The sequence below is a fragment of the Marmota marmota genome, unplaced genomic scaffold (assembly GCF_001458135.2).
Source record: "Marmota marmota marmota unplaced genomic scaffold, marMar, whole genome shotgun sequence".
Lineage (NCBI taxonomy): Eukaryota > Metazoa > Chordata > Mammalia > Rodentia > Sciuridae > Marmota > Marmota marmota.
Window position 1 is genome coordinate 570,049 of NW_026000078.1, and position 17,121 is coordinate 587,169.

The 17,121-nt window shown below is 37.7% G+C and overlaps 1 protein-coding gene across 5 annotated transcripts in view; it reads left to right on the forward strand.

Annotated features, from left to right (window-relative positions):
* The window catches only part of Cdc14a (cell division cycle 14A), a 162,168-nt gene that overhangs the window by 84,573 nt on the left and 60,474 nt on the right, over positions 1-17,121 (forward strand). For all 5 annotated transcript variants that reach the window (XR_007351805.1, XR_007351804.1, XM_048814616.1 and 2 more), the window contains one exon: positions 10,822-10,909. Coding sequence is in view for 3 of the 5 variants with exons in the window: in XM_048814616.1 (XP_048670573.1) it covers positions 10,822-10,909 (88 nt within the window). In the remaining 2 variants the exon portion in view is untranslated. The remainder of the gene's footprint in view (positions 1-10,821; positions 10,910-17,121) is intronic.

Here is a 17,121-nt window from a genome sequence, read left to right on the forward strand (position 1 = left end):
AAACCTCTTATTTGCATGGGTGCCTGTTAATGTTCTATACCAATTCTATGATAGTAATTTTTTTTGGGGGGTTTTAGGGATTAACCCAGGGGTGTCTTTTTATTTTTTATTTTGAATTGATGAGGGCCTTGCTAGTTTGCTGAATCTGGCCTTGAACTTATGATCCTCTTGTCTCAGCCTTCCAAGTCCCTGTGTGTGTGCCACCTGTAGGAATCCAGAATAAAAATTCTGTATTTTTAAAGTGAGTCTCCAAATTAGACAAATTTTAGGTCCTCCTCCCCAGAATAATTCAGATCTGTATTCCATATATGTAAGCATGGAGAAAAACAGATGGCCAAACACTAAAGCAATTTTAATAAAAAGAGAGGTTGGTGAGGGATGTAGAAGGAAAGGAAGGAACAAACACTACAATAAAGAGGACAAGCTCACTGATGTTTTACTTATTCCTTCATCTACCTCTTCCTCTCTTTCGCTGTCTTTTAACTTTGATGTCAATGTTCAAGGTGACTTGAAAGCACTGTTGAAAAACCTTAAGCAACCAAGCAACCAACCAACCAACCAAACATCTGGTGGGAGTGAGCTTCATCCTCTGAGCTAACAACCACCATCCAGGGATTGGGAGGGGAGTAGTCGGTTTTGGTGAACATTTGAAAAGTTTGCTGTCAAACATCTTCCGCTTTGAGAATGATGTATCTATTCCATCATAAAGCCCATAAAAGAGGAAAATCACAAATCGAAGTGTTTGGCATTTCATAAATGTTTGCTTTATGAATAAATGAGTAAAGAAAGGACTGTCTTTGCCAACACTCTGGGGCCCAGTCACTTCCTGCCAGGGCTTGGTGTCTTTGCTGTCTGCCCTGCTCCGGTGAGTCTAGATATTTGGCAAACTTATGAGGAGGAGCTGAATTTCTACACTTCATTAACTCCAGCAGAGTCAGCATTCCAATGAAGGCATTGTAATTTTCAAAGTAAAATTTTATCACCAACAGCAATTTGTGAGAATATCACCTTGATGACTAAGGGATATTCAGGATGGGACCGTTCAAAGACACTTCCTCACTAAAGTACATTCAATATATAATATGGCTCAAGAAAAAGCCTAAACCAACAAGACTTTGTCTCTAGGTGATATTAAAGGGGACTTTTATGATCAGAATGCTACTTACAAATGTAAACATTGAGGACAGACGAACATGGGAGATATCTGTTGAATACAGTCTATATATAAACCTCTGCTCATTCTGCCAAAGGTTGTATCTGTCTTTATCCTATAATTCAAAGATCTTCAGCAGCACTGTCTACTAGAAATATTATGAGAGTCATATGTATTTTAAATATTCTAGTAGCTGCATTTAGAAAGGGTAAAAAAGAAAGAAAATTAATTTTAATTATAGATTTTACTTAATGTAATATATTTAAAATATCATTTTAATCTGTAGCCAATACAAAATTACTGAGATATTTTACATTTTTAAAAAATTTGTTCTTTTTAGTTATTCATGACAGTATATTTTGATGTATTTATACAAACATGGAGTATATTTTATTTTAATTAGGATCTCTGTCTTGTGGTTATATATGATGTGGAAAATTCACTGTGGTATATTCATATATGTACATAGGAAAGTTATGTCAGAGTCATTCAACTGTCTTTCCTGTTCTCAACTACACTCCCTTCCCTTCATCTAATCAAATGAACTTCTATTCTTCCCCCTCCTTAGTTTGTAAGCATCCACATATCAGAAAGAACATTTGGCATTTGTTTTTTTGAGACTGGCTTATTTTGCTTAGCATTTTAGTCTCCAGATCCACCTATCCATTTACTAGCAAAAGACATAAAGTCATTTTTTTATGTCTGAATAATATTCCATTGTGTATATATACCACATTTTCTTTATCCATTCATCTGTTGAAGGGCACCTAGGTTGGTTCTATAGTTTAGCTATTGTGAATTGAACTCCTCTAAACATTGATGAAGACATGAAGACCAACAGAACAGAATAGGAGATGCAGAGACAAACCCACATAAATATAGTTGTCTCCTACTAAACAAAAGCGCTAAAAACATACATTGGAGAAAAGATACCTTCTTCAACAAATGGTGCTGGCAAAACTGGAAATCCATAGAGAGCAGAATGAAATTGAAGCCCTATCTCTCATTCTGCACAAAACTCAACTCAAAGTGGTTCAAAGACCTAGGCATTAGTCATTTTACAGTTTTTAAGTGCTTTGAGATCTAGTGTGTGCTTTACACTATGGCATACCTTAATTTGGTGGGGAAACATTAGTACATAGAAGCCACATGTAGCTAGACTGCAGACTCTGCAAGAATGGCAGGCTGGCTAGGGTGCTAGCATAGTCCATCAGTGTGACAGGAAGCCTAGCAGAAGCAGAACAGGTTATATTTCTTGCTTTTTGTGATCTAATTGTTCACTGGAGAGTTCATTTCAAGGCCTTGTCATGTTCAGAAAGCTTGGGGTAAGATATCTCAGGCTCTTGCTTTATTTTCACATGACTTGCAAATGGCACATCACATTAAGTATTGATATAAGCAAGAGGGTTGGTTTCTATTTGTGAAAGTGTCTTTCAAAACCTGGTCTTTCTAGGTCCTTTGCCAACCTCTTGTGGAATTCTGCAGTTCCTCACGTTTGCATTAATCAAACAGATACAATTCTGGGAGCTACGCAGGGAAGGTCCAGAAAAGGAACTGCAACTCTTGGTAATCCAAAAGATTCCTGTAGGAATCAGTGTCAGACGTTCCTACCTTTTCCTACAGGCTTCTTAAGGTATTCTCAGAGAACTTGAAGACTAAGAGAGCAACCACTGCTTTGAAGTCTAGCCATAGACCAGTTCAGAAATTAAAAAAAAATGAATAAACCTTTTGTCCTAGGCAAAAACAATGAGGATGAAAGAGTTTGCATATTCTTCTAAATTATGTATCTTTAGGTGTGTGAGAAACTCTACGCTCTCCAGTAGCAAAGTTAGAGGTTAATGCTTAGAAGACCCTCAGTGTGCCTTCAGTCAGCTTTCTTTTTGGGGGGAGGTTACTGTCCTTACCAAACACGCCTATGCCTGTATTCCACTGATCACTAACGATCCTACCCTTAAGCAGTCATTATTCATCAGAGAGAATCTGATGTCTTTGGCTTGTTGTCCTAGTTGTCCTTAAAGAGGCATTTCAATGTTTACCAGAGACTTGCTGTTTTTGATGATGTCCTTATGTTATCCATACACAGAGGAACTCACAGAAAACCACAGAGGAAGTATCATGCTGTAGCAGTGCCCTGTCCTTAGTTGTGGGTGTGGGAAGAAATGCAGAGAAGCCGTGCTTCCATGACAGCCCATGGGGGGGCCTCCTCTGTAGCTTGCACTTATTATTTCCATCCAGCATTTGGCCCCTGCAATCTCCACGAGCTGCCTTTTGGAAATTAGATGGAGACTGAAGTTCAAAAACTACTACAAAGCTGAGAAATTACTTTGACGTCTGTCTTTGAGCTCTTGGTATCTGCCATTGTCCTCCTCCCACTCCACACAAATCATTCCTTTTTTTTTTTTTTGGTAAAAATATTAAAAGCACTTCCTGTGAAGTAGTTCTGTCAGTATGAAAATATTATCTAGAACATCAGGCTGTTTTAGAAAACTTGACCCTGTGCTTCACACGCTGACAAGCCCAGGCCACATCTTTACATTGGCTACTTCACGCAAGAGAGAGCTGCACTTGGCTACTGCCTCTCTGATGACAGAGGCACCAGTTACCTCTTACCTGGGAGTGGAGTCACTCACAGGGCTTCCTTTTGTTTCTCATGATGCCATACAGAGAAAATGATAACACTTGCTCAACACCCTGGGATCATAACTCAGCTGTTGGCAACTGGCCTGGGTACTCTGGCTGTCCCAGTCCTTGCTCAAGCAACTCCATGGTTGGTCACTCTAGTTAGGAAACTTTGTTTTACAAAAATAACAATGTACAAATAAACATTTGTTATAAGAGAGTCAAGAAGCCACCTTACTATCTTCATGGCCTCAATCTAACTACTTTTCAGTTTGTTTATTGAACAGATATTAAGTGCCTCCTATTAGCTCACTATATTTGCTAGGTCCATCACTCTTATCACCTTAAGTCACAGCATCCGCCTTATTCTGCAGAAGTTATCCTGTTTGATTCTGGCCACCAGCTGACATCTCTGCTTCTCAAGTTAGTTGTCATGCAGAGTTTCTCACTGATCCAGAACAGGCCGAATGTGTAATGTTTGACTCCCGAGACATTTCAGCGATTCACAAGTCATCTGTATTGCCATCTTCCCTGGTAGGGTGCTCTTTGGGGGAGAAGAGCATTGCTGTTCTAGAGAGTAATGTCAGGTTATCTGGAGACTATTTGGGAGAAAGCACTGGTCTGTTCTAGAGGTCTGCTGTAGGTGTCTTTACCCTTGGGCCTTTGGGGCAAGTCTTCACATTAGGATCAGAGTCGATGTTTTAAAAACAAAATCTGATTATATCATTCCCCTATTTTAAGTCCTTCGTGGGTTCCACACTGACAAACATCAGGGAAGAAATGTAAACTTTTTACTGTGGCACAAAAGCCTGCCTTGGCCTGGGCCTCCTTCCTCTCCACTCTTTCCTTTCCCATCCATGTAGCTGCCCAGATGCGCACTGCTTCATGGTCTTGTCCCTGTGGACATGCTTTTGCTTCCTACTTCCGCCCACGATCCCTTCTTTTCTCCCACGATCTTTACGTGGCTGACTGAGAAGTCATTCTCAGCCTGTGGAGTCTCATTCAAGCAGTGTTTTGTGATTGTTCTTCCACAGCTGCGTCTCCCCTGCACTGTGGGTGCTTGTGGGCAGGAACTAGGTCCTATTTCTCTTTATATGAATCAGTAACCTAGTAGCACGGTACATGCGTAGTGGGCAGTCTTTAAATGTTTCTGAAAAGAAAGAACTAAAGCTGTGAGTGAATGAATACTTAGAAAGGAGTACAGCACCATTTCAAGATATTTTGTGTGATCTATTTTCAGTAGAAAGTGACTAAGTGTTATTAATTAAAGATCCATTCTGATTTTATAGTAACATTCCGAGGAACAGATTTTACTCTGGTAGACAACTTCTTGAAATAGTGTTTCTTTCTTTCATTATCAACCAATCTGTGCTGCAATCTCTTCTTTAAAAAAATCAGTTCTTTCCAGCATTGAGTACTAGTTATTGCAATCTAAGATCAGGTCTGCATGTAATGTACTGTTAGTTTTCTATATGACCAGGCACTGTCCCCAGATTGACTGTATCCTTCATGGACCAGGAGGTGTAGACTCCTCATTTTGTCCTTTAGCATATCCCGTGGGAATGAGTAAAGTTAGATCTCCCATGTCAACAAGTCACCTCAGGTCAACAGCAAGAGTCAGTGCTGTTGAATACTTAAAAGGATGATGTTCAAAGCTTTGCTTTGGATTAAGAATTTGTAAACTGGAATATAATCTGGATGATGCTTGGTCTGCCATCTTCAATTGTTCATAGATTGTGGACTGGGAAAAGGAGCTCCCCTGTCATAGGAACTGGGGTCAAGCAAGCCTCAGAATGCAGGCATGTGGGCATGTCCTCACCACCAGGAGCAATTATAGAGGTGTTCCTCCCATGGTGATCGAACCATTAGAAGAACTATTAGAAGCATTCCCCTGGAGCCATCCTAGAGGATTGATTTCATCACTCAAAGGCCACAAGATTTCAGAACAAAAATTTCTTTTGGGCCATTGCATCTGCTAAAGTGGAGGTACCTGGTGTTTCCTCATCTGCTCATAAATCACACCCATTGCTAGTTAAAGATCATGTTGGGTAAGTCTATAAAATGTTTAGAGGCCTACCCTGTCCTAAGCAATTTCCCATGTTTTTTTTTTTTTTCCCCTTTCTCTTTAATTACTGGTTTTTGTCTTTTCTTTTACCTCCAAACTTCTTAAGACAGCAGTCTGTATTCTACAACTAATTATGGTCTGGCTTATACCTTCATAACTCCACTGAAACTGTTGCAACACAGAAGCGAGAAAAACAAATGGCGGCGCTTGGGTCTTCTTCCTATTCGATTTGCCCTGTGGCCACTCTCTAATTCTGGAAACTTACCTTCCTACTCTAACTTCCGAGGTGCTGTCTCTTGCATTTCTCCCTCTGGTCTTCTTTCTTAACCCGTCTTGCCAGTCCTTTCTCTGCATTTGCTCTCTCCAGTACTTTGCTCTCCTGGGGGCCTCATAATTTCTGGTATACACACATTTCACAATTGAAAGAACCTGCGTTTGAGCTTCAGCAACCATATATTTGTGTGCTGCTGTCCTCAGACCTTATGTCTTGACAATGGCATCAGCAAACGTGCCCTGCAGTTTTGCTGCTGTTGTATCAACAGAGGTATTCACTGGTCTGGACTGTGGGAGCAACCCGCTAGCTCTGAAGCTGTCTCCCTCCTCCCGCCATGGCTAGCAGAGATGAAGTAATCATCCACGCGGGACACTCCTCTTTCCCTCCACCACACCATCTCTCTCAAAGTCAGATCTAAATTAATAAACTAAAGTTTATCACTTAAAGCCAAAGTGCATGGAAACTTAATTTAAACCAAACAACTCAAATATTTACTTGGCTTTAAGCTCATAAAGGGCCCATCTCGACAGCATATTCACCTTTATGTAGTACAACTACACTGTCAACACTAATTAATTGTTTTAGAAATTAGGTAAATATAAAGGGTGCACTTTCAAAATGAATTTAAAAACAGACTTTGTAGTTCTATCTTAATTTTTAAAAAGAGTCTTTGTGCCAACCTTATACCTCTTGTGTATTTCTGTGGTGACATTTGTCAAAATTTAGTACAACTCTTCTTTAAAGGATAAAATGGTGGTGGTAATGCTATCTGCCTCAGAGTGTTGCTGTGTAGAGTAAGTGAGTGGCACAGAGTCAGGTCTGTATGTGTTTACTGCTGTTACTGTTACTTCCATTTGTCTTTGGACTCCTTAAAAGAACAGAGAAAATGCTTTTTATTATTTTATGTGACACTAAGTTGTAGTCCTTGATATTTAATAAAGACTCAGCAAACACTTTATTATTATTATTTTTTAAATACACGACAGCAATGGAAAGCATTACAAGCATTATTGCACATATAGGGCATAATTTTTCATATCTTTGTAATAAAGTATGTTCACATCAATTTATGCCTTTATACACGTACTTTGTTGTTGTTTTTTTGCATTACAATTCTTAATATACACATATACCACAATTTTTGAATCTCTGTTTGTATATAAAGTACGTTGACACCCAATTCAAGTCTTATTTGTATAATGATGTCTATTACATTCCACCATCCTTGCTAATCCCCTGCCCCCTCCCTTTCCCTCCCACCTATCTTCCCTATCTAGAATTCATCTATTCCTCCCGTGCTCTCCCTCTCTACCCCACTATGAGTCAACTTCCTTATATCAGAGAAAACATTCGGCATTTGTTTTTTTGGGATTGGCTGACTTCACTTAGCATTATCTTCTCCAACACCATCCATTTACCTGCAAATGCCATGATTTTGTTCTTTTTTAATGCTGAGTAAAATTCCATTGTGTATATATGCCACATTTTTTAATCCATTCATCCACCGAAGGACATCTAGGTTGGCTCCATAGTTTGGCTATTGTGAATTGTGCTGCTATAAACATTGATGTGGCTGTGTCCCTGTAGTATGCTGTTTTTAAGTCCTTTGGGTATAATCCGAGGAGAGGAATAGCTGGGTCAAATGGTGGTTCCATTCCCAGATTTCCAAGGAATCTCCATACTGCTTTCCAAATTGGCTGCACCAATTTGCAGTCCCATCAGCAATGTATGAATGTACCTTTTTCCCCACATCCTCGCCAACACTGTTCAGGTCCTGGCTCATTTGTTGTTTGGGTTATTTGTTTTTTCAGTGTTTAGCTTTTTGAGTTCTTTATATACCCTAGAGATTAGTTCAGTAAATATTTGAGTGAATGTTGAATTGTGCTCAAAATTATTTATGTTGTCTGAGAAATCACATCAATAATTATTTGTCAACTTCAGGACTACTTTTTTTTTTTTTTTTTAAACTGCAGGCTTATAACAATGGCAAATAAGCCAATTATTTTTAAATATTTAAGTGGATAATATTTGTGACTGTTACAACAGAGGCACAGATGTATTTCTGAGAAGCTGTAAAAATCTGTGCTTTCAAAGCAAATTATATTTTAAGTGCACCAGGAGAGTTAGCTATTCAAAAGAAATCTGTTGAATCTTTTGTGGACTGAAAGCTCCTACAGTAAAGTTAATAATAGCACTTAAATGTATCAGTTTCAGGAATTCACATCGTGTTTTGGGGTTTTCTCATAGTGTAGAACATCTATAGATTTTCTACATAGTATTTGATAGGTGGTGACTTTATATTAGAAAAGGCTAAATCCTACTCTTACCTCATCCTTGCTTCGAAGTTTCTTTATAAAATGTGGTAGGGTTGGAAAGTACCTTGAGTTCCTGTCTGATCTAGGTTTCTTTGAAGTGGGTGTGTGTGTTCGCTTGAGAAAAACCAACTTATATTATTTTAAATGTTCTATTATTGATACATATTAGCACTTGTATAATTCACTGTGAAAGGAGACACATATATTAATTTTGGAAGGTTACCCAGGTAAGCTTATGTTACGTTAGCTAAAAGTTGTATCTTTCTTATTAAATTTTTTTTTCAGATCTAAGATCTTAATCTGTTACTTATTCTATCAACTTCATCTAGGCTGCTAAATATAGCCCAATATTATCTAATGTTTATCTTTTTGGATAGGAAAATTTGCAAACATAGTCTTTTGATTCTGAGAGGTCATGGCCTCTCTCCTATATGGTTGATTATAAAAGGTTACTGTTTAACCAAACAGATGTCTGTAGTCCAAATAAACAGATATAGCACAATTTATTTATCTTCCTAGTTGGTGGCCAAGGACACAGAAATAGTGAATGTGGAAACTGGATTTCTTCTACTGTTCCTGAGAGCTGAGTTTAGACTTTTGATTAGAACATACCCTTACCCTTGAATTTTTAAAGTATGCTTTAGCCTTAATAATTGCTCAAAATGGATATTGGATCATTAATTTGAGACTTTTATTTAAACAAGAATTAATGTTTAATTATCATAATAGTTGTATGTTTGAATCTTTATTCAAGTGATTATAAATAGATAGCCATGCATATGTATTGTGACATTCATGGTGTTGCTAAGCTTTTACTTAGGGCATTAGAGAGATATTATGTTATTACAATTAGATTAATGCAATGCTGACATAGCAGGATATCATGTAAAGGTTCATTTGTAACTTTGTATAATTGAAAAGATACATCCTCATTTTAAAAATGAAAATGTATAGCCAACTTTTGATTTTCATGAAAGTGGTAATGTAATAGGTAATATAAGTAGTGGCACCAGATCTCCTTGATGATATTATTCTAATTTAGTTAACAAATATTTATTGAGTTCTTACAGTAGAGTGCAGACTCTTACTTAGCTCAGGTTCCTATTACTGAGGTCATCTTCTCAAGCCTTTTATATAGATAGACACAGATGCCCCTTGAAGAGAACCATGTTATTTCCCTGTCCTGAGATTGGAGACTAGGGAGGTGGGGTGGGAGTGGAATGTAGAGAAGACAGTGAAGAGGCAATATGATGGATTGCACAGTGTCTCCCAATTGCCTGCACTGTCCTGGGTAACCTTAGCCCTGTCCTGGTGTCCACGGGTTCAGAGGGAAGAAAAGAAAATGGAGGGGCTGATGGTGTGGTAGAAGGTGGCTGGCCTCTTTCTTGGTCTTGACCTTTTCTGTGTATTCCTTAGAGTGTATAGCCTAGAGGATGACAACTGATGATCAGTCAGCCCATAGTATTTAAAAACCTAATTTAAAATAATCAACATTTTCCAGAGATCTGGGAGGTGAAGGCAGGAGGATCCAAGTTCAAGGCCAGTCTTGGCAATGTAGCAAGAGACCCTGTCTCAAAATAAAAAAATAAAAAAAGGTCTGGGGATGTAGCTCAGTGGTAGAGTGTCACTAGGTTCAGTTACCAGTACTGCAAATAAATAAAATAAAACAAAAATGAAAGTTAATATTTCAAAGGCAGATTTCACTTAAAAATAGGTTGGAAGGTTAGCCACACTCAAATTTCCTGCAGGGTGACTAATTAGGTTGAGTGGAGGAGCAGCCACTTTTATTGCTAACCCTTGTTTGGGTTTGCAGCCCCTGCAGGAAACCTTGACTGACCCTGGCTTGTGGTGTACCTCTAGGATTTAATGAGTTTCTGTCCCTCCCTTCTGCCTCCTGCCATTTCATGGTCTTCAAATTAGAATCAACAACAGACATCAGCCCATAAAAATGTGTTCATCATAAACCTGACATTGATATTTTTTTCATTGTTTAAAGTCCGTTTATCATGTTCATGGAAATGCTTTTATCTCTCATTTTTTTTCTTACTTCTTTAATTTATTGCTAGGATAACAATGTTATTTTCATTTCATTTTATTTCAGAGTGACTAGGAGACAAACTTATTTTAAACAAAGTACCACACCTTAAATAAACTAACTTTCCATACAGCCTAAACTGTTCATAGTCTAGATAGAAGAATTCCTCAAGTGAATTAAATTCATAAATAACATTTTGAGAATCAGATGTATGTTTTTAAGTTTTATTACTTTGTTTTCATGTATGTCCAATTGGTCTAATACTAATAGTAGGAAAAGCAGTTTTATTTGTAAGGGTTTCCTAAATTGTATAAGAATTATAAAATATTTTTCTTCTCTTTTCTCACAAAATTCTGCCAGCGAGTTGAAAATGGTGACTTCAACTGGATTGTTCCAGGAAAATTTTTAGCATTTAGTGGACCACATCCTAAAAGCAAAATTGAAAATGGTAGGTTTTTCTTCTTTTTACCCTCCAAACATTTATTTTAATTACTCTTCTTTAATTTTTCAATTTCCTCAGATAACACTTTCTCTTGGTAATATTCTGCAGACTATTCAGGATGTATAAAATTGAATAGCAACCAGTGTGTTGAAGGTTAAACTTCCAGTAGGTGGAGCTATATCCACTCTTTTAAAACAAGCATGTTTTTTTTAGGTTGCCATAAATAGAATGTTTTCTTTATCCAGTCATTAAAGAAGAATTTGAGAAGCAAACTGGTTACACCACTAAACAGATTGCTGAATTCTATAAATGTTTTTCAGATTCATTTGGCTGTAGGGAGTCCCCAAGGTATTCTTGGGGAGTGTCATGTTGGGTGATGATGGCGATATTTGTTTAGTGCTTACTGCATGATAGTTTCTAGCATCATCTCAGTTAATATCCAATAATTCTTAGATGCAGATTCTGTGATCCACACCTAAGGAGGAATAAATGGCATCTTCTTGGTGGGGATTTGCCCAGGGTCACCTAGAAGTGTGCAGAACTGGTACTCCAACTCAGAACTGGGCTCCTGAATATCACCACTGTACTATCTACTTAGTTCCTTTGAGACAAAGAGTACAAATTTTCTGATAGTAATTAAACTACTTATTTACAGCACTGGGCATATGTATTCAGTAAAATGAAAACAAAACATAACATACCTCTTGAATGCAACATGATTAGCTATGTGAAATTTGCCACTAATACTTGTTTTCTACTTATTCATATTTTTCCATGTCTTAACATCACCTAGGTGATATGTAATGATAGACACCAATGGTTTAAGATTAGTTCATTAGAGAAGTACATAAAATTGAAGAAAAAAATGTTATCCATGAAACACGATAGCTCCTATTTACTTTCTGGTCATAGGGGTAGAGTATATCAGTTTTCCATGGGAACCTGGAAATCTCTTGACTAGATTTACTCTTTTTACTACATTATCATCATCATCATTCTCATCATCATCACCACTTCTGAAATCTAGTTTCATTATTATTCATGTATTTGGATTTGATAGTTTTTTTTTTTTTACAAAATATGTTTATCATTTCATATCTATTACTACCTTGCAGGAAGTCCTGCTTGAATCATGTTTTCCCCCCACCCTGTGGATAAGTAATCCAGGTTTAGAGTTAAACTAACAGGGGATCTCTATAGAGAAGCCAGAATTAGATCTTCTGAGTCATAAATTGGCTAAGGATTCTCATTTGGCTCTGTATATTGATAATTAGCCTCCGTCATGTTGGGTTGTTAGGAATAACACGTGAAGTACCTGAGGAAAGTGCTTTATAACAGTTGGTCATTCAAGACAGGGCTGATTAAACCTACTTCTGTGAAAAAGTATTAGATTCAGGCCCAGGAAACCTCAGTAGATGTTCTGTTTGAGTAGTGGCTTTGTTGTTGGGTATTTGGCAAAGTTGAAAGAATTTTGCCATTTGGGATTCATGTGTTTCAGTTTTTCTTACAGAGGAGTTGGGAGGTATAATTTTTATAGAGCTAACACATGCTTATTTTACAAAGAGTGGAGAAAATGCAGATTGACTAATGAGCATAAAAGTGACCTGTAATTCTACCCACATTTACTAGTTTTACTAATTGGTAGTTGGAATTACAGTTGCTTTTTAATTTCTTCCATCTGCTTCTCTTACTTTCTCAGTGTAGATATACATTGTATATGTCTATGCATAAACACACATTTATAATTTTTTTTTTACCAAAATAGGATCATAATATAATTATCATCTCACAGCTAGCTTTTTTTCACTTAACATGTCATGGATGTTTTCCATGGCAGTGTATATAGATCCATGCTATCATTTTGGATGACTGCATTGTTTATTATTCCAATCTATGACTGGGTCATAATTTTGTTAATTTATTTTAAATGAGATAAAAGTTGTTTAAAAAACTGTTATGGGGCTGGGGATATAGCTCAGTTGATAGAGTGCTTGCCTAGCATGCATAAGGCTGTGGGTTCAATCCCCAGCACTCCCCCGCCCCAACAAAACAAAACAAAAACAAATAAAAAACCAAAAAAACTGCTATGGTTGGCATACCTATTCTTTCATATTTTATAGTTCTAGTTTCCTCTCTGAATTCTTAGAAATAGAACCACTGAATAAAAGAACATGTATATTTTATGTAATTTTTTTGGTGCTGGGGATTGAGTATAATTCTTAATTTAAAAAATCTTAAAAAACGTTTTTTGGTTCCATATTGTAATATGGGGAAAAAATAATGGATGCCTCTTGGTTATATGCCAGGAATGGTGCTAAGCCTCTTGTGCACATCATCTGTTCAGTGACCCACCATCTGTAGCAGGTGATGGTTAGTTTACGGAAGACAAGGAAACTTAAGAGAGTTACATATTGTCCAGGTTCATACAGCCAGTGTCAGGCTGTGGGACGACTCAAACATAGGTCTTTTTAATTACAAATTCTGTGCTCTTTTAAATTTTATTACAGAGAATGTACATTGTTTATTATAGAATAATTTAGCAATACAGATAAAGACTAAAACTCTTAAAACTATATAAGCAAGGAATAACTATTGTTAAGATATTGCTCTGTATACACCTTTTCCCCCTATGTACCTGAGGAAAGTGCTTTATAACAGTTGTGTCCTCTCATTGAGAAAAAGGTCTGACAGTGTTACTTTAATTTGTTGGTTTTTAAGATGCCTAGAACAATTTCATTTAAGATTGTCTTTGGTAAAATGCTGATATTTTACTGAAATCCCCATTTTAACATCTGGTGTTCATTAGAAGCTTCAACATTTTTTTGGTGAAGGGTTTTAACTTTGTAAACACTTTTGAATTTAAAATAAGTCTGTGTGGGAATTAATAAAATTGATCCGATTACAGTTAGATCTTGGTACATTCCTTAGATTTTTTTTTTCAATTAAAATTTTGAGAAACTCTGTATTTCTGAAGGTCATTTTAGGAGTTTGTTAGTAGAAAAGCTGAGATTTTTGAGGAATTAACAATCAAATAGCTGTTGCTAGGATGTAGCAAAAGGAAGCTCTACGCTCTAGGGAAGGGCCAGAATGCATTCTAGGAGTGTTCAGGGTGTTTGTGTCAACAGAGGGAACTAGCAGGCTCACTCAGCCATCTTGGTTCACATTGTTTTCATAGTGGGGAAAGAAGAACGCTATTTTTTTTTCTATTTAACAATTTTGAATTGATGAATGATAGCAGGAGAATGAAACAGATATTTTAGATTTCAGATTTACAAAGTCTTTTAAGTGGTAATGTCATTTAAATACACACACACACACACACACACACACACACACTCAGGGATGGGGAAGTGGTGTAGAGGTGGAATAAGAAGCAGAATCCGAGCAATTTGAAGTATCAGCCTGCTCTTTTAATGAGAGCAGACTGGTGTAAAGACCCTGGGCAGGTTGAAGTGTAGCTCCTTGATCCTTTATTGGCTGTGTGAACTTCAGTGAGCTCCACAACTTCTGGAACCATCAGTTTCCTTATACATCACAATGAGTGAAGTTTGATCACATTCAGGGTGTTTGGTGAGGATTGGGAATATTATTTGAATGGTTTGACCATGTCAGGTACACATTATGCTCTTATTAGTGCATTTCCATCTTTAATTCTTTTGTCCCATCATCCTGGATGTAGAATGCTAATGAACACTTAAATTGAACAACAAATATACCACTCATGGGAATTATGAAATAATTATTGTTTTCAGAGGTCTATTCTTTTGAGAAAGTAATGGGTGAATGATGAGAGGATTTGAAAAAAAATTCTATATACATATGAAAATATGTAAAAGATATGTAAGCTCTATATTATACTTTCCAACCTGTTTTATGCACCTGTGTCAATTTTGTTGAAATATTTGCAGAACTGAACATTTGGGACTTCACTGGTTAATGAACCTCATCAGCATTTTATATTTTCTGACATTACCTTGTTCCTTTTGCAATTTTTACTTTTAATAATGACCAGGTGGGCTGACTAGTCCACATTTGACTCTGCTGTTCTTAGTTTCACAACTTTAAAATGAGTGGCTGGAAAGAGGTGAATTTTAAAATCATCTTCAATTCTGAAGTTGTTTCTGTGTTGTGTCAGCATCACTGCTGGGCTGAGCCTGTGCCTCGCTGATGCCAGGGCACCACCTAGTGGCCAGATGCAGCCAAGGTTGGATGAACGCTCTAGCTTTCTGGGTGGGCTGCAGGATTCCCAGGGAGCATTTCACATTAAGCATCCAAATACTTAATTAAGCATCCAAATACTTAATTTAACGGTGTGTGATAACTCACACACCGTTGCTGAGAGGTCATGGGATATCTTCATTATTTGTTGTCTGTAAGTAATTTGAAGCAGTTTTAAGAATTAAACAAAACCAAAACCAAAATCCTGCTCACCAACTCTAGGAAGTACAGCTCCTAATACTCATGTCATGTTCTCTGGTTTGGAGGTCTTACAGATAGAGTCAAGTTGAGTCTTACAAAAAACCAACTCCAGGACAGATGTTGAAATCTGTCTGCCAAGGTCCAAATGCCATCTCTTACAACGTGTGTGCACATGGATCAGTTAGCTTTCCAGGCACCAGTAATCTGAGTAATTGTAGGGTTTAGTGTGATAATTCACATGGAACACTCAGCATAGTGCCTGGCACATTATAAGTGCTCAATAAATGTTAGGTGCGATTATGATTAGTATTTAAATGTCTGTTGTCATTTTTTTATAGTTGTGTTTTGTGTCCATTTCTCAAAAGATATCCATCATTTCTTTTTCATAGTGTGTTTTGGTGTATTAGCTAAACCTTCATTTACTCCTGATAGAAATTCATGTAAGAAAAGAGATTCTTACATCTTGATTGTACAGAGGGAGGGATGGGCATCAAGCCAGGAGGTGCCAACACAGAGGTAAAAGGAATTCCAGGAATAAGGCAGGCTCCCATTGGCTTACCATACCTAGGGAAAACTCCCCAGGTGTTTGGAGTCCTTCTACTTCTCATTCCCTGCATGATAGAAAAGCTCTTGTTTCCTCATGCCAACCAGGGTTTTCCCACTTAGTCTGTAAACTTGTTGCTAGGAAATAATTTGAATAAATAAACCAACTAGGAAAACAGACATGATTTTTCCAAGTAGAAGAGCATGTGTTTTCTCTTCATGTTTGTGTGTACAAGTTGCTGTTTCTACACAGAAGATGTTAAATGATCTCTGTTTCCTCTTTGTTCAATAACGGCATGGCCTATGAGAATCATGCATTTGAGTTAGGATTAGTTAGGCCTGAATTCCAATTCTGCCTCCATTTTTTGTGACCTTGGCAAAGTCTTCCAATTAGGGAACTTGGTTATAGACAGTAGAGTCAACTATGGTAAATTAAACTAAAAAGGCATTTATCGGAATATGTTGGGTAGCTCACTGACTCCAAGAGAAAGCTGGGAATTAAGTTTAGAAAATGCACAAGATCCTTGGGAGACAGTGTATCTGCGGGGTCCAGGCAGGAAATGGGAACCACACTGGGTACTCCAAACAGAAGGAATTTAACTCCTGGAGTCTGTTACAAAATAGTCTAAACAATAAAATAGGCAACATTGTAGAATCTAAATATTATGCAAAAGACAGCTAGTACCTTTAAGGTTGGGACTGGGGAGAGAAAGTGGAACTACCAGAGCCTGGGAGCATTGAGGGAGGAGTCAGATGACTGGAACTCAAATCCGTGGAGGTCATGCTCCACAATACTTTTTGGATTGGAGACTGAGGAGTAGAGACCAGAAGGCTGGGCTCTGGTCCTGAGGTGAGTGCAACAGGCTAGTCCTGGGAGTGCCACAGTTGATTGGGAGCTCTGGCTGCTCTCTTCTTTGGTTGCTGATGTGATGCTGATGGGAGAACGGGAAGAAGGCCCTTTCCTGGTTGCCCTTTAGTGCCTCCTATTTTTAGAATCAACAGAAGGCCACCTAGATAGGTAGTCTGGGAAAGACAATATGTGGACCTGAGCCCCAGCCTCATGGTGCAGGGTATTAAAGGGTTGGCTTGGAGCTGAGAGAAAATGAAAAGGACAAGCACAAGGTCCAAGGCAGCAGAAAATACAGCCAAAGAAACAGTGCAGAAGCCATCTGGCTTTGTAGGCTGCTCCTGCTGCTGCCTTGGAGCCCCATTTACAATGAAGTCATTTCACTTAGCTGGTGTGCCATGAGTCAGTG